This window comes from Vitis riparia, chromosome 8, assembly GCF_004353265.1.
Source record: "Vitis riparia cultivar Riparia Gloire de Montpellier isolate 1030 chromosome 8, EGFV_Vit.rip_1.0, whole genome shotgun sequence".
Taxonomy (NCBI): domain Eukaryota; kingdom Viridiplantae; phylum Streptophyta; class Magnoliopsida; order Vitales; family Vitaceae; genus Vitis; species Vitis riparia.
In genome coordinates this window covers 19,024,749-19,043,762 of record NC_048438.1, presented here as the reverse complement: position 1 = coordinate 19,043,762, position 19,014 = coordinate 19,024,749, and the positions used below count along the sequence as shown (strand labels likewise).

The 19,014-nt window shown below is 39.5% G+C and overlaps 1 protein-coding gene across 1 annotated transcript; it reads right to left on the bottom strand.

Moving 5' to 3' along the window:
- Positions 1-510: 510 nt before the first annotated feature.
- Positions 511-18,618, bottom strand: LOC117919837 (E3 ubiquitin-protein ligase RFWD3). Its single transcript, XM_034837103.1, has 13 exons — positions 18,151-18,618; positions 16,628-16,706; positions 16,467-16,556; positions 16,325-16,369; positions 14,547-14,627; positions 6,480-6,549; positions 6,231-6,289; positions 3,008-3,118; positions 2,625-2,764; positions 2,461-2,500; positions 2,090-2,152; positions 1,792-1,985; positions 511-1,212 (listed from the first exon to the last, which is right to left on the bottom strand). The coding sequence occupies exons 1-13, from the start codon at positions 18,522-18,524 to the stop codon at positions 726-728; spliced, it is 1,833 nt and encodes a 610-aa protein (XP_034692994.1). The 5' UTR covers positions 18,525-18,618; the 3' UTR covers positions 511-725.
- Positions 18,619-19,014: the final 396 nt, after the last annotated feature.

Genomic DNA, 19,014 nt, shown 5'->3' with positions numbered 1-19,014 from the left:
ACCTCCATCTTCTCTGCTCCTCTCATCTCCCTAATCTCAACACCATCCAAGGAAACCTGATGAACCAATGCCTCCCCTTCAACAACCAGATATTGAAGCACCTTCTGTTTCCTTCATCCTCTATGATTCATTACCCAGAGAATTTGTTATCAGGTTAGGTTTTTGATAGATATGAAAGATCTCCTGAATAAAACCGCTCTTTTGATCACCCCAGAAATTCCTCAAGGAGATACACGACCCTCTGGCCTTGGGTTTTCCTGAGATCTCGGCAGCAATTATGATTTCATCTCAGACAGCAATTGGTTGTTCATTTTAGATGATCTTCAATGCTACAGTGAATATACCAGAATTTCCTAACACCTTTATTGCAGTTGCACACTATTTCATTGGCATTTACGGAGGCCCAGGAAATCATCACCTGTTACTTTTTGTGTTTAAGTGCATCTTGTACACGGAAACACTATTAAGTTCTATTGCCATAGAACATTTTATCCTAGTAATTTCTCAAAAGAAAAAACAAAATGCACTTCTTACCAAATAAGGAGTAAACTTTACATTCATCACCTTTACAAATAATTTCAAAATGTAACTGGTCCCCTATTGAAACTATTACATATGCCATAATCTACAAAATTTGTAAATATGTGAACATGACCCATTTGATGAAAAGAATGAACCAAAGCAAGTGAGGCAAGGATATCACCACTGAAACGAAGTTACCTTTTTCATGAAAATTTGGCAGAAAAAAACTGCAAGGTGTCCTCACTTAAACAACAAAGCAAACTTGGGCTTAGATCATGTGAGTATTTAACATCACGGAGAGGATGTTTCTGAGACTTGAGGCGTTGAGAAACTCTTAAAGATGGCAATTCTTGCAATACTAATTCATGTGTTATTTCATCCCCAGATACAAACAGTGGGTGGTGACTCTGTAAATCTATAATTGCAGATCTCGGCAGGCGAACATCATTTACATTTGCACACGAAGATCCCAACTTTTGATAGCAATTGCCACCCACTCTCTTGAGAAGAACATGAGAACCCTGCATCCCTTGCCCCATAACAGATGGAGTAAGTGAATATTGAGAAACAGCAATCTCATTAGACATCTCAACTTTGGGACGAAAAGTAGAAACAATGTCATCACTGCTCGGACAATGAGCAAGGGATATGCAAACTCCGTGATTCTTAGTTTCAGGAACCAGAAATGGCCTGCAATGCACATTAATTAGAAATTGGTCAAAGCAAGGCCTTATAAAGAAATAAATAGAATTGCATGAGAATTTTCCAAGTAATTGCTTTCCAGGTACGCAAGGAATTTATATCTCAAATGGCATAAATTGCTAATCACTTAAAACAAGCTACACTGGAATAGGATGACCATTTAAATTCTGTGAATTTCTATCCTCACGAAAAACAAAATATTATAAGAATTCCAATCCAGTATCACCATTGATTTCCCTAAGAATGCCAAAATAAATACAAGGAGAGAAAAATTATTAGTGAAGGTGAAACATACTTGCACTTGTTTGCATCAGTAACATTACAATTACTAGATGGACATAGAAACACAAAATGAGACTTCCAAACAAATAATAATTTTTCAATGCATCAATAAGTTACCAAATTATCTAAATTGATGAAAAATTCAAAGAACAAGAAAAAGTCAAACAAGGAACGAGAATTTGGAAGGAAATCTCATTCTTCTAGTGGCTGTAAAAGCATGTGATCAATTCCTTTTTCTTTGCAACGCATTACTGGTTCCCCAAGAAAATTTTGGTGAAAGCCTACCTCTCTTCACTTCCACCAAAGTTCCACTGGCACAAACCAACTGAAGAAGCAGATAGAAGGGTGCTAACACCTGATGGGAGGGCTGAGTTGTGTAGAACAGAGTGTATAGTATGAATGGGATTGCTTGTGGGCCCACTAATTTCTGCCATTGGCCTTGCAGTTTGGCGCATATCAAACACCATAAGCATGCCATTCTGCACAAGTTTAAAATGGGGGGTGGAAAAAACAACAAACAAACAAAAAAAAAGACCACTGAATTCAATTGTCTCGTGAAACTAAACAAAACACAGTTAAGTACCTGTAATCCAGCATACATATAATGCGAACTGTTCAGATCCCATGAACATGACCAAGCAGCCGTCTGGAAGACATTGTTAATTATGAGAATATTCATCTCAATGAAAAACCTCAAACCCTTCCCCACACACACAACAACTAAAAAAAAAATCCTTTGCCACCTGAGCCGGGCCTCAAGGTCCAACACAATCTATGAAATATTTCACTGTTTTATCAAAATTGGTACTAATTAAAGAAATTGAAAAGAAGATGTTTCTTTCAAAAAAAAATATTTTTCCAGAAGCAGGAAGATGGAGAAAGCAAGCAAACATCCACCTATTTGATTTATAACCAACATCAGAACAAATCAGAGGGGATAAAAAACTGACTTACTGGCAAATCATATGTGAGAATAACATTGTTGCTTTCCATACTGGAAAAAAAATAGAAATGAAAAACAGGAACAACAAAGTAAGATACTTTCACAGAAAATCATGGTGTACAAAGTAGAAGCCTCAAATTGGAAACAAAGATTAAATAGCAAAAAGTAGCTTCACCTAAGAACTGATAATTTCTTCCCCAATGAAGCCAAAAGTGCAAGTCTACACTTAGCAGGGGAAACACGCAAGTCCTTAACAGCTTTTGTACCAGAAGGAAGTAGAATATCTTCCATTTCATGTGGAGATATCAAGCTCATCTGCAAAAACCACGTTTAAAAGAAACTTGAAGAGGAGTTTTAAAGTATGCATGTAGTTGGTAGTAAAGTGTTGAATTTATTTTTTATTTTTTATTTTTTTGGATCTGAAACGATACATATACATATATTGATAATAATAAAGTTCAAGAGAAGAATGAGAGGTCCTTCCCACAAAATATAAAACCTGAAACTAAAGTGTTGATTACTAATGTGAATTTTCATTTCAAGACCAAACAACCATACCTTGGTAAGTACATGCGTTCCTCCCGTCCCAGACAGCCTTCGAGCGATCACCAAAATTTCACCAGAAGCATCTATATCAAAATATCGTGCACCATCTACCTGCAACTCTTTCTACAAAGATTCTGACTGTTAAGCACAAGTAACATTATAATGGTGAGAGTGAACAGAAATTACAATCAAATAAGAATAGCTAAGAGAAGCTAATCTAGAATAAGCTGTCATAAAAAAGGAAAAGAAGAAAACTAATTTTGGACCAGGAAGCACCAACACCATGCCATTTGATGATTAACATTCACCAAACAGAGAATTTAGAAAAGGGCCCAAAGCCTACAAGCACCATAAAGGGATTACAAGGCTATGATAATGAAATCAATACCATCAATGGTGATCATTGATGAAAATATCGATAATCATGGATATATCGGTACTTTGATTTTACTAATATATCGGCGGATATTTTGGAAAAAAAAATTGCTAGCCTAAAATTATGAAAATATTGAGAAAAACTCTAAAAATAACATAATAAACAATAATAGATATTTTAAAGTTATTTTATAAAAAAAATAATATATGTATATGATATAATTAATCATATTTGATAATAATATCGTATGCATCTATAAAAAGATATAAATTTATTAAATTACATCAAATGTCATTCGATAATAATATTGTGATATTTGATTACAACATATCTTATTTTAAAATTATAATTCATTTAACTTTAATTGTATTAAATGATATAAAATAAATGATGATATATGTATAAATTTTTTTTAATATTTACATTTTTTTATATTTAATTAATATATAAATGATATAAAAAACTGTTAAGAAAATTATAATGATAGGTTTTATATTTTTAGTGATTAATTAAATGAAATTTTAAAATAAAATAATTAGAATTAATTTGTTTATTAAAATTATTTTTTAACATTTTGTTTTGTGATAGTTTTACTATATATATATTTGGTGCCTATTGTTTAACAAGTGGGCAAGCAGCCCAGTGGCCAGTCAAGGTAAGAACACAAGTTTATTTTGGGTTTGGGCGAGGGTTCAAGTCCAGGAACTTGCATGCACAATTTCATATTTTTGAGGGTTTTACCACACATTGACCGGACCAAAAAATCGCCGAAATTGCCGATAAATAGGTAAAAATTCGATTTTTCGGTGAAATTAGCCGAAATTTTCCGAAAAATCGCCTCACCGATTTTTCGCCTGCCTATTTTGTATCGCCGATCATCGATACATGAAATTTCAGCGAAATTTCATCCATGATGGTGATAAACTTAGCTATTTTTCTCCCCATTTTGTCCCTAGTATTCAGCTCAAACAATCTCCTGCACTCAACTCAATATTCCATTAACGCATATGTAATTGACCCCACCCACCTTTCTCCTAATCAGCAACATCTTAAAAGACATCCAAAAACCTTATTGACATTGGCAGTTTAACACTTACACCATAAACAAAGACATAGTTGACCCAACAACCTTTCCCCTAACCAGCTACATCCTACAAGTCAACCAAAAACCATATCGACATTGACAGTTACTCTGTTCCTAATCCTTCACAAGAATCTACCTTAAACAAACACCATGTAAACACAAAGCAACCACCCATGAAAGCCGATCCATAACTTCATCTGGGTCCAATTTAATTGAGTTTCATGCATTCAGTTTTTATCTAAAAAAAATGGATTGCTGAATTGAAATTTTCTGGCGAAACTAGCAAGTATGCTAACCATTGGCCAAACCTATCTTAGAATAGCAAGAACACGGTTGACCAAGTTAGTGATGATTGTGATGAGAGGGGTATGAAATTGGAAGTTTTGGCATTGCTATAAACATAGGTACTTTTTCTTTGGTTTCATGGAAGTGAATGAAGAGGTGTAGGTGGAAGTGGAGGGAGATTTGTAGTTGGAGATTTTGTGCAGTGGGTTTGTGCTCATGATGTGGCACACAGGATGACAATGATTATAGTGTGATGGCAGAAACAATTATTTCCTAGCATTGCTTAGGTGGTAATGGGGTTGTGTAGTGGTAGTGTGGGAGCCCAAGGTGGCAGTAGTGGTTCAGTGACAGTAATGAGTTGGTGCCAAAAAATGGAAGTGACATGGAGATGGTGGAGTTAACTCAATGATATGGATTCTGCTTCCTAACTCATTATAAATGCTAAATGACTACCTCAGGCCCCATAATCATCACAAGGATCCCTCCCTCAAGGATATCCTTCTACTATTAAATTGATATGCTATGCTCTCAGTTTCCTTCTCAATCCTGCAGTACAATATTTATGAACCACTAGAGGTCACAGCACATGAAACACATGAGAAAGATGTTCAGAACTGACCATCATTCATACATGAAGGTCAACAAAAACTTTAAACTGGTTTTACACATAATCTTTAAAAAGAGTTCTAATCCACCTGAGTGTTATAGGAGGCATGACGAGTGTGTAAAAAAACTTGAGAGACAAAAGAGACGAATTTTAAGAATTCTTGTTTGACCTCTTCTTACTCAGATAAGGTCCATAAGGAGACTTTTATATACTTCATGTCTACTAGAGGAAACACTTTTAATAATAATTCTCATTTATCTATAAAAATAAAAAAATTTAAGAATTCCAATTTATATTTTCCATTTTTTTTTAACAAAACTACCCTATTATTTCTTACTTATCTGTAAACTTGGAATGTGCTAAAGAAAAACCAAATTATATAAACAAGGAGTTTGGAACACTTTAATAATGTAGATTAGTCATGCAATAAGGATTCATTATTTATTGATTTCCTCATAGTGAAATGGATGGTGTGGAACAATAGTGGACAAGTTATGTCTAACATGATTATATTCCCTACTTTCTAAAGTTCCATTTTTTTCATTTATATTTGTTTTTTCTTCACATGCCCCAGTTCAATCTTCATTTTTGCTTGTCAAGAATAGAAGATTTTGGAGCAATCTTATCCAACACTTGAAGGGACTTAATAAAAAGGAAAATTGAGGACATTAGAGCAGCCCTTAATCATCCGATGATCACTCTCCAGGCACCAAACACTTCTTCTCAGGCATTTAAAAACAGAAAAAAACAAACAAACAAACAAAAAGAGCCAAAAAAACAAAAGCCAAAAAACAAACAAACAAAAAAAATATAACTTTCATCGTAATTGGGTGTTTCCACCCAGAAAGGAAAACCCTGCCATAAGAAAAACCAAGTGCCACACCTGTAATACAAAGTTGCAAGAGGAACCCTGTCTGCCAAAATTCTCAGCAAAGTTATGTCCTACAAGAATAGTTAAAAATAGATAAATTGTTCTAAATCAAAATAGAGGGGATAACATGATCTTGACACTTGATGCTATAGTAAATTTGGTTTTTTTCTCAGGAAATCATAAAATGATGGACAAAATGAGCAAAATGTGTAAAATATCAAAAGAAAAAGAAATCTTTCACAAAGAAAGAATGAAGACAACCCCTTGCAGCAACTAATCCTGACCCTCTGCCATGCATTTCACTTGACAAGCACTCCAAATAAGTTGTCCTCTACAAAGCCAAAGTTTAAACCCAACATAAGAAAAAGAAGATCAAAAATAAATTTAAACAAAGATGTTTTCTTCTACCAACATAATCTAATCTAGTGAGTTTAACAAGAACTTATAACTTTTTCTCACTAGAGAAAGACTAAAGAAAGCTAAACAAACTTCCCCAAGTTAAGATCTTTTTATACCAAGGCCTAAGCCAGTGAGTTTAACAAACTTCTACCACACAAATATCCCCATAAATGAATGCTGCCAGAAAGTGTGGAAAAAATATTATACACATGCCTACCATCAATTCAAAGCAAACAGCAGATACATCATTTGCTACGCAAGAAATGTCTACCAAATGTGTGCTACCACCAGTGATAAGGATAAAGGAAATCTTTATAGGATTTTTGATACATAGCATCCAAATTTCCTTGATCTATTTTCCCTTGCCTGGCTTCCCTAATGATTTGTCTCTATGCCCTCACCTTGTTTCAGCCTTTTGGCACCATTGTATACATTGTGTATGCTTCCGTGCACCATTTTTTTTTTTGATATGTAAACACAAATATATTAGCAAAGGCAAACGCCGCAAGGTACACAGGGAGTATACGAGGCGACGACGGCCTCACAACAAAGCACCAAAAAACAATCAAAAAAAAAACCCACCAGCCCTCAACTGGAAGCTAGCCACTCCAGGAAACCTATAAGGGAGCGGGACTCCGCACTATTATACAACTTTGCCCACCCCCACAAATTACAAACAAAAGAATATTTAATATTCTGTATAGCTAGCTCCCCCCCCCCCCCCCCCCTAAATGCTAATCTATTCCTTTCTTTCCACACCGTCCAAAAAATAAATAACGGTATGGATCTCCAAATTCTCTTCCTCTTTTTGCCCACAAAAGAACCCTTCCAGCTGATAATCACCTCCTTTACAGTTTCTGGAAAGACCCACTGGACTCCAAACAGGCTAAAAACCATCCCCCACAACACGCCAGCCACTGTACAATGAATGAGAAGATGATTTACATTTTCCTCCTCACTACCACAAAGGTAACACCGGTTAGGCATCTGCCATCCTCTCTTTTGAAGCCTATCAATAGTAAGAACCCTCCCCCAAGTAGCTTCCCATGCAAAAAACGCTAACTTGGAAGGAACGTTCTCCACCCAAACTCCTTTTTTGGGAAACATAGGGGTACTATGGCTGGTCACCAGCCCATACGCATCCTTGACTTCATACTTCCCATTTTTTCCCCCCTTCCATACGGCCAAGTCTTCCTCCAAGGTAATTCTTTGACTCCTTAGAATTTGTAGCAATTCGTCAACCAAGGTCAGCTCCCAATCATTGAAGCTTCTAATAAGTCTAAGGTTCCAGCCTCCTTGGCCAGCAAACTGGTCCCATAACTCCCCCACAGTGGCGCTTTTTTGTGCAGCCACGTTAAAGAGATTAGGGAATCTCCTGGCCAGCCCCACATCCCCATACCAAGTGTCCTTCCAAAACCTGATTTTGGTGCCTTTTCCAACCTTAAAAACCATATTGTTCCAACACCAATCTGCTTCTTTCATAATCTCCTTCCAAAGCCCAACACCAAACGCCCCATTTGCTTTTTTAGTTCTCCACCCAAATTCCTCTTGCCCATACTTTGCCACAAGAACACGTTTCCACATCTCCTCCTTGGCATGAGCAAACCTCCATACCCATTTTCCAAGGAGGGCTTTGTTCAAGAGTACTAGTTTCCTCAAGCCAAGCCCCCCCTTCTCTTTGCTCACACACACCCTCTCCCAACTGACAAGGTGAGCTTTCCTCTCCAAACTTCCCCCTCCCCACAAGAAGTCTCTTTGCAATTTTTCTAGTCTTCTCGCCACTACCTTAGGCATACGGAATAGGTACAGTTGGTATAATGGCATGCTAGCCAGTGTACTCTTTATGAGGGTGATTCTACCACCCTTAGAGAGATATTGCCGCTTCCAAAGATCTAGTTTCCACCTCATCCGTTCTTCCACCTCGTCCCACACGTAGCCAGCTTTATTTGGCGCACCCAGGGGCAGCCCCAGATAGGTTGAAGGCAGCTGCCCTACCTTGCAACCCAACTCCACAGCCATCTCCAGGATCTCCTCCACCTCCCCCACCGGAATTATTTCGCTTTTAGCCAAATTAATCCTCAGCCCTGAAGCAGCTTCAAACCAGCATAAGGTCCAACTCAAACAGGTCATATCTTCTTTCTTAGCCTTGCAAAAAACTATGGCATCATCCACAAAGAGGAGGTGAGAGATGCTAACAGCCTGCCCCCTACCCCTCTGGATTCTACATCCAGTGATGCAGCCCCCTTCCACAGCCCTTCGAATCAAAACACTCAGCACCTCCATTCCCATGATAAACAAATATGGAGATAGGGGGTCGCCTTGCCGAAGTCCCTTAGAGCTAGGAAAGAAACCAGCTGGCTCCCCATTCACTAAAACTGAGAACTTGGCAGTCGATATGCAGCTCCATATCCACTCCCTCCACTTAGTCCCAAAGCCCATTTTCTCCATTACCCTCATCAAAAACTGCCAATTGACGCTATCGTACGCCTTTTCAATATCTAGTTTGCAGATTAGGCCCTTCTTTCCTTCTTTTTTCCATGAGTCAATCACCTCATTTGCGATTAGAGACGCGTCCAAAATCTGCCTCCCCCTTACAAACGCATTCTGGTCATAGGAGATCACTCTATCCATCACCTTTTTAACCCTATTGGCCAGCACCTTAGCCAATAGTTTGTATAATCCTCCCAAAAGACTGATCGGCCTGAAATCCCCCAGCTCCTCCGCTCCTCCTTTTTTAGGGATCAGCACCAAGAACGTGGCATTAAGACTCTTGAGAAAAGTATTATGTTCATGGAATTCCTTGAACATCTCCAACACCTCCTCCTTCACAAACTCCCAGCAGAATTGCCAAAAGGCTCCCGTAAAGCCATCCGGACCTGGAGCCTTATCCCCATTCATGTCCATTAGAGCCGAGTGGACTTCTTTTTCCATGAATGGCAGCTCCAAGATGTCCGCCTCTTGTTGGCTAATCTGATTCAGATTTAAACCCCCTATATCTGCCTTCCACTCCGAGTCTTCCGTTAATAACCGATGAAAAGCGTCTACTATTCCGGTCCTAATTGCATTCTCCTCTGACAGCCAGGCCCCCCTGATTTTCACTCTTTCCATGGTATTCCTTCTTCGGTGCGCATTTGCCATTCTATGGAAATACCCCGTATTTTTGTCCCCTTCTCTTAGCCACAGCTCCTTAGATAGCTGTCGCCAATGAGTCTCTTCCAGCTTGACCCACTTAGCATATCCTTCTTTTGCTTCTTTCTTTCTAGAAAATTCCTCCTCTGACAACCTCCTCTCACTTTCCACTTGGTCCCAATAGTCCACTTGCTGCAAGGCAGCCAATTTATTACTCTCCAAATTCCCAAACACCTCCTTGTTCCAAATTTTTAGATTTTGTTTAATTCCCTTCAGCTTTGTTGCCAATTTATAGCTAGCCCTACCACTAACCGACATCCCCTGCCACCAACTCCTCAATAGATCTTTAAAGCCTTCCACTTTAAGCCACATGTTCTCGAACCTAAAAGGTGAGGGGCCTCTTCTTTTGCCACCCCCCTCGATTGTGATTGGAAAGTGATCTGATATAGGCCGAGATAATCTCTTCTGAGTCACATTGCTGAACTGGTCAAGCCAACTGGAAGAAACCAAAAATCTGTCTAGCCTTGCCCAGGCTTGATTATGCAGCCCCCCACTCCACGTGAAAATTTCCCCTTGAAGGGAAGATCAATAAGCTCAAGGTCATCCATAACCTGAGCAAACCTCCTCATAGCTGTGGTCACCCTCCCTTGCCTGCTTCTTTCTCCTTGCGCGAGGATAACATTAAAGTCACCCCCAACACACCATGGCTCACCCCAAAGACCTCTCACTGCTCCGAGCTCATTCCAGAAACACTCCCTATCCTCTTTGGTGAAAGGGCCATACACACCCGTGAACACCCAAATTGCCCCATTTTCCACAGTTCTAAATTTACAAGAAACTGAGAAAAGGCCCTCCTCCCACTCCAACAATTCCAAGGACCTTTTGTCCCAACAAACCAATACACCTCCAGCTGCTCCAGCAGCTTCAATAGATCTCCAGTCTAAAAATCTCCCCACCCCTAAGCTTTTCGCCACCCCATCAGTCATTAACTGAATTTTTGTCTCCTGGATACACACCAAATCCACCCTCTGTTTTCTAATTACAGACTTAATAATCCTTCTTTTATTGACGTCATTTGCACCCCTCACATTCCAGCTCATCAGCTTGAGGTTCATTAACCCAACAGCAATTGGCCCCCTCTATCTTTCATGAAATTGTTCTTCTTTTCCTTCCCCTTGTATTTGACTGAGCATTCTAACCTTTTGAGCTCCCTCTCAAATTTTGTTTTCTCCAATAATCCCTTGCTGTGTATCCCTTCCCGTCTTTTCCTTATTTTGGACAAGAATTCCAGGATCTCCCTCTCCAATCCCTCTATTGAAAATCCCAACAGCTTGCTAAACTTAGCCAAGCTGCTCTCTTCCCAATTAGTCTCCTTCTCACTCCTTAGGACCTGGGATCCAGACACGGCTGGAATCCAATCCAGGTTTTGGACCTCTAAAGCGCCGCCATTAATCGCAACCAAATCCCAACAGCCCTCTCTTCGCGCTGACTCCCCCCCTGAAGCTGCATCTTCTATATTGTTTTCTTGCTAGCGGCTCACCCTTAAATCCCCAGAAAGGTCGCAATACTCCCTCGCCGGAGTCCGACCAAAAAGAGAAGAAGAAGAGGGAGAGGAATCCCCAACCCTAAGATTTGAAGAGGACCCATACCTGAGTGCTTCCTCCACGATCTCTCTCTCTGCCATGGAACATTGGGGAGCCGGCATCTGCGTTCCATAGATCTCCTTCTCGCGACACTTGATAAATTCCCATTCCATTTTTAGGCCCAAATCTTCTTCAGGGCCTATGCCCATGAACTTAGCTTGCCTTTGGCCCAGAAGGCCCCCAGCCGAAACAGCAGGCCCATGGGGCAGGAGCTCCATTCCTTCGGAGGCCCGACCCTTAGCCGGCCCACACTCTAACCCACCTGCATCCAGTCCATCCCCTTCTAACAGAGATGGGCCTTGCAACACTGGCCCGCAGTCCCGCTTCAAGCCCACGAGGCCAAGCCCCGATCCAGAGGAGCTTGACCCATCACCCGCTGGACCAGAGCTCTGTCGGGCCACCCGCCCGACATGGGCCCATTTTTCAAACACTTCCCCCCCCCCCCCCCCTCTCCTCCCACCTGCTCTCCCGTCACTTCCTCTGACCGACGCTGCTCCTTGGTTCCAGCGCCCAGCTTCTCTCCCACACACCATCCCGCGCGTGGATAGCCATCGCCCCTGACCTCCCCTTTCTGCCGTCCAGAATCCTCACGCCCATCCCCCTGTTTTCTCCTTAATGCCGGCGGAATCTCCCACCACAGGGATACGACGTACATCTCCCCTTCCACCCCAATCTCCAACGAACTCGGCAAGAAACCTCCATTCATCTTTACCTTAATCCTTGGCCATTCCAAGTCCTCTTTCCTTTCCGTTAGAGGATCGATACCTACGAAGCCGCCGCACTCGTCCCCCACTTTCCTCAGGATCGACGGCACCCACAACGAGATTGGAAGCCCCAGGATCCTTACCCACGCATCTTTCCTCTCTTCGTCCTCTGCAGCGCATCCAAATCTCGGACTCCACATCTCCAAGCCCAGATGGAACCCTCCCACTGATCTCTCCCCCGGGGCAAGAACCCACTGAGCTTCTTCCACCGTCTCAAATTCCAGCAGAGCACAGCCCTTTCCCAATCTAGCCAGCCCTAGCTTACCTTTCAATCTCCACGCTCTTGCCGCTGTCCACCCCAACCTCGCTAGATCTTCTTCGCGAGCCGAATTAGGGTTCCATTTACCTATCAGACATTGCTTAAGTCTGTTCACGTTGTTCCGTATATCCTCCTCCTTTAGCTCTACTCTAGCCCTTGCGGAATCCCTTAACCCAGATCCCTTGGCCACCTCTGCATATGACCTACCTGACTCCCCTGCCCCTTGATCCACTGCCTTTTCCTCGCGCCGAAATCCAGCCCACAGGAGGGACTCCACCAAAGACACCCATCCTCCCTTTTCCCCTCTCCCTTTTGGTATACAGATACCAAATCTCCTCTTTTCCTGGTCCGTCACCCCTAGGCGGATGAAGCTCCCGGCCCTGTTAGCCTCTCTAACCAAGGAGTAGGCCCTCCCTTTTTCCTTCCAGCCCTTCTCCCATTTGCCATCTTTTCCATCCTTCACGCACTGGGTCAGCCCTTCTATGAGTAGACCCACACTCGCCGGCCCTAGCCGGACCCAAGATACCACCCCTCCCTTGCTCTCCGAGATAATGGCAAAGCTCTTACCATTTTTCTCCTCAGTTACTACTTCAAACTCCTTTGATTCCACCACGAAGCTATTTCTCTTCCTCTTCCCTCGATTCTCCGCCCGGCTTTCCCCTTCTCCCCCTTCGCTCGCAGGGTCGCCCTCGCTCTCTCTCATGCTTTTTGTATACCTCCTGTATATGCTCGCTTCCGTGCACCATTTTGTTAACCACTATTATTATATTTGATCTTTGCATATCAAAAAAAGAAAAGAAAAGATTTGTCTCCATATCATTCTTTCCTGGATGAGAGGCATTGAGCATTTGGATCTAGCAGTCTCTTTATTTTAAATTCCTTTTTCGTGCATTTTCAAATGTTAATACTTTTGTCTCTTTCTCCAATAAATTTTATTTGGAAAATTGAAGTTGCTTTAAAACCTTAAAGCTTTTGGATGGTTGATGTGCCATTTTATGAGCTTAATGTACAAATAATTTTCTTCAACTCAATAGGCTTGATGATCCTGATTACTGTGTTTAGTTCTAAAGAAGTGCGGAATCGCTGAACCATCTTCTCCATTTTTGTTCCAAAGCCATAGCAAAAACTATTTTCTATAGCTGGGATTCCATAGGTCTCCCAGCATTGCTGACACATAGTTCATTATTCATCTCCTTTCAGGTGTAGGAGGTGCTGAATCATCATAGCTCTCATGTGGGTTGTTTGGTTGAGGAGGAATGCAAGGATATTTGAGGACATAACAATTTGTGGTTAACATGTGGAACTGTAGAAGAATATTATGCTATAGCCTGATTTTCAGTGCTATTGATCAAGAAGTTTTATGGGGTCAGATTTAGTATATTAGATTGGAGTTCAATATGTTATTCATGTTGGAGTGTTGTGGCTGTAAATGTTGATTGGGTTCTTCACCTAATGATAGACTGAAGCTCAATTTTGATGGTTGCCCTTTACCTAGGTCAGACAAGGTTTGAAGGTCTTTATGGAATCATAAGAGGTAGATTCATCAGTGCCCTTCCCAAAAACAGTTCAATTTTGGCTGGCTATCAAGACAAAACTGTTGTCCTTAACAGAAGGTATAGTAAAGATGAAAGAATATGGGGGCCTAGATATTATGGTGGCAGGAGTTTTAGTTACAGGACAGTCCTAGAGATATGATCATTGGATGTGCAGCATTGCAGACCTGTCTATAGATGGATGTTTTCTTGGAAGTCTGGATTGACAAATTAAAGACTTCTTGGTATGGCTAAAAGAAGTGTCATATCCTCTTCAAACTTTTTCAGTGACTTTAAGGCCCCTTGAGTTATTTGGATTCAATCCCTCCCACAGAAAATCTGGATTAGTATGGGTGTTTGCTATGTTCATTCTTGATATGAATCCTATTTGAAGGATTCCTCATCCTTGCTTGTGAATTTCCCTTCCATGACACATGCTCATAGAAATAGGAATGAGTATTAGTCTTTGTTAAATTTCATTGATGGATAGGGTAAGAAGTCAATAAACCTGTTTTTACATCAAAAAGGAAAGATCTCCTCAATAACAAAAACAAAAAAATAAAAATAAAAATAAAATGTATATGTCCATCAAGAGGTTATACCTCTATAAGTTGTTGTACTTGTAAATGTAAATCAGCCTCTCTCTTATGCCAGTCAGATTCTTTCATACACCAATCAGCATTCTGCAATTAAAAATATCAAGATATCACATTTGCTCCCCTAGCTAATAATAGTCCCCAGAAAGTATGATACCACTGAAGTGAGGAAAAGGCATCATCAACTGTACATGTTATATACAACTCTGCTTTGTGAAACCCTTTTCATAAACAGAAAACATCAAAATGCAAGGAGTGCAACAGAAATGAAACACTTCAACAGAATGACTACCTAAATTCTAGAGAAAATTTCTGACCATGTATGGGTTTCAAATAATGTAAACTAGGGCTACATATCATGAAAAAAGAACAACATTGATGTGATTCTTAAGGCAGCTAATAGGATTGGAAAAAATCCCATAGTTTGTGTCATATTTGTAGAGAAGTGTTAAATTTTCCTAGTAGGGGCAGCTATTCATTGTATCCTGACAAATGGCATCTCAATAGTAGATACCTACAGCTAAGAAGGACACTTTTGCCTTCATTGCCCTTTTTAGGCCTCTCTTTTTCTTTTGCTGCACCATCTTAATTTTCTTCTTCTATAAGGAAAACTCCTTATTTCATCCTCTGTTTTAATTCTCTAGTATCCTTTTAATAAAGTCCTCTGGTCATAAAAAATAAAGGAAGAAATTTCACGAATTGCAAAACTTAGATGTCTCATCTGAATACCCTTTTTCTTTCTTTAGAAAACACAAACACAAATAGTATATATATATGCAAGTAGGATAGGGTCTTTCTTTTGTTTCCTTATACTTTAAAAGGATAGCTACCAGATTTTAAAACTAAAAGGCAAAAATGCAATAACCAATAAGTTGTTCAAAGGATTTTAAATTTTTATACTTAAAAAATTTTTTAAAAAATGGGAGGAAGCATATCCAAGTGGCATCATGGCATCCATAAAAAATTCTACAATATATCAAATCATACAATCCAAATAAAAGATAACTAGGTTTATAGGTATAAAAAAAGCTATTGTATTAAAAAGAGAAGAGTATACACAATGTATACAAGCAACCAAAAAATAAAAAGGTGCAGAAACACAAAAATAAGCATCCGCACCCTACGGAGTTCCTAACCAATCCACAAAATCAAGCATCGACATGGAGTCATCCCCGATATACAATCTTACCCAATCCCAAAATAGATAATTAGGTTTATAGGTTATGGTAACGCTTGCACCAGGATGGCTGCACCTATTACAACTATTGTGCCTCCTCAATCTAATTTACCAGAAAATCTCATCAGTAACAAAGACAGATATATCTTATTTATCCAAAAAGGAGGGAAGTAGTTTACTGATGTTGGCATAGAAGAATGCTGAAGCATTAAAATATTTATTAGAATGGCATGATACAGCTAATTTATGCTATTTTCCTACTCAAATGAACATTTTTTTTTCTTGACAATAATTGAGCATAGAAGAACATCAGGAAAGTTTTATAAAAGTTGTTCTATATGTATCCACTGCCTCATGAACCAGACCATCTAGAATAAAACAAGTATTATTTGATACCTGCGCTGTTAGGGGGTATGTTATCATAAAAAGTCAGAAAGATGAACAGAGAGAAGTATATAGTGATGTATGTTGAACACTAAAAGGCAGCGGCTGATGGTTGTGATGCTACCTACAACCAAACATTATACAATTCTTTTTACAGGCAAACATAAATTACACCACAAGCACTTAATGGTGGTTCTCCTTTTGCCTAGTAAGTATCTTTTACCTTCTTCTCAAGACTAGCACATTTTGCTTCAAGAGATCGAATTTTCTGCAGACAAGAAATGGCCACATTCAATTAAGTGTTGTCAAAACTATAATCTCCATTAATCTATCATCTCCATTGGATTATGCATAAAATATACAACCTTTCGTAGATCTTCATCCACAGCAACAACCCGTGATGCATAAAGTGTTCTAACATTTCTCAATGTGCATTTCCTTTTGCATTGAGGACACTAAAAAAGAACAGAGAAATAATAGTGAGTCAGGATACAGAAACAGGTGCCCTAACTCAAAAAAAAAATACCTTCCCTGAACTTCTTCCACATTGTTGAAACCATTTCTTGATGCAAGAGATGCCATATATGTGCCCACAAGGAAGACAACTGCAATCCTTAAAAGAAGCAATTACATTAGTGGATATTGTTGAAGTAGGAGATTGTTAAAATCACCAGCATTCAAGAAGTTGAGGGGTAATGACTTCATCATGAATGGCATTTGTAAAATAAAAGCACCAATACGATTCAAGTTACACAAGTATAGTAGACAGAGAACGGTGCCAAGAGAGAGGAAACTTGACCCTTTAAAAGGAAAAGTAATTCACACTCTGCTCTGTTTATGAAGCTACTCAAGCTTTTTTTTCTCTTTTTCTTTTTTCTTTTCTTTTCCATCCTTTTCCCTTCCCTCCTCTTTTTTCTCTCCGCTTTCCAAAATCCAAACAAAATCTAAAAGAACCGGAGAATGCTCCTTTGAGTGCCTGGAGTTTGCCAAACTCCGTTTCTTGGATTTTTTAAGAACAAATTAAATCCATAAACAAACAAAATTCACAATTGATCTACCGAAACGAGGATAAAAAATGAGACCTATAATATGGTACATTCCCCACGTACTTAGCTGCCTCGCCTACGCCTATTCATCTAACTCAAGCTTTTTTTTTTGTTTCTTCTTTTTCTTCCCCATCCTTTTTCCCTTCCCTCCTCTTTTTTCTCTCGCTTTCCAACGTCCAGACAAAATCAAAACGAACCGGAGAATGAGCCTTCGAGTGTTAGATTAATTTTTGTAATTAATCTATAATTTGGGCCACACATGTAAACAATTAAAATGTGTGTGCTATCATTTAATTAAGCCTAGATATAGTGATCTAATTAATAATTGATTAATTGGCTTAAGGGTATAATTGTCATGAGATTATTGTGTAAATACCATTAGATAATTATTATTTCTATGAGGGGCAGAAATATAATTGTGATAAAATTAAAACTGCCATAGCAGTTTATAAATAGGGTTATGGTCCCCATTCTACCACTACGCATTCCAATTTCCGAAAATCCTCTCAGAGAGAAATTGACACAGAATCTAGTGGCCAGAATTGGAAGACCATCTCAAAGGGTTTTCTTCCTATAAGGTTTCTCCTTCAATGGATTCAGGTATGCTTCTACTATTATTTTTTTACTCATTTTTTTAATCAGGAGATTCCAGTATATAAGAAATTAGGGTATTCATCTTGGTTGATTTTAACAAGACTATTTCAGTATATATGAAATTAGGGTATTCACATTGGTTGAGTTCTAACATCGAGTTCCTAGCTGGACTCCGTTTCTTGGATTTTCTAAGAATAAATTAAATCCAGAAACAAACAAAATTCACAATTGATCTACCAAAACGAGGGAAAAAACGAAACCTATAATATGGAGCACTCCCCACTTACTTAGCTGTCTCGCCTGCGCCTATTGGTTGAAAATGGTACAAAAATTTGAATCTCTTAATTTTGCTTCATTCACGCGGGATATATCTGAAGAATATAAAGTGAACAGAAGTAAGTAAACCAACCAGACTTGATGCTCGCCACCACTGGTCCAAGCTTCCATGCAAATAGGGCAACACAAACCATCGATTTGATCCTGAACCCACCCGTCTAACCCCTCCTGGGTCTCACCCCCATTGGATGACGACGAAGACCCCATCGCCGAAATTTCTCCTCCTTCCACTCTTCTCATCTCACCTCCCCCTTCTTGGAACCCCTCGTCGGAAACCCGAAGTGCCAACACCGCATCGCTGCCTCCATTAACGCTTATCGCTTGGTCGGACGTAACGGCACCGTTTTGGGAAACCCTAGTCGACCCCTCCACGGGAATATAGTCTTCGGCTTCGCCTTCTGTCTCTTCGTCATCTTCCGTCTCTTCGTCTACGGTGAATGTATCCATTCGTTGCTTTGCTAAAGCTCTCCTCTGAAAGGAGTGGAGTGATCGTGGAAACGAAGGGGAGCTGAGTCGAAAGTATTTAAAGGGGAAAAAAAGGCGGTGCAAAAAAGATGTTGCGTTCTTGGAGCCTTGCAAGTTGCAAGTATCCGTTGTAAGTTCTTTTCTTTTTTACGATTTTGCCCCTGGCCAAATCTAATTCGAGACGCTTCGTTGCATCCTTTTGAGTTACTTTTTTCAGCAATTTTTTAATTAGAGCAATTTTAGTTTATACTTTTATCGTTTTTAAGCTTTGGTTTTTATATAGATTTAAAATTCGTTTATATATATATATATATATATATATATATATATCAATTTATTTTAAAAGTTTATTATCACGGCGAAACATGGTTTCATTTTTTTCTAAAAAAATTCCATATAAACATATAAAATAAAAAGTTTTATGAAAATTCTCACTCAAGCTACTTTTTGAACCATATCAACTTATCAATTC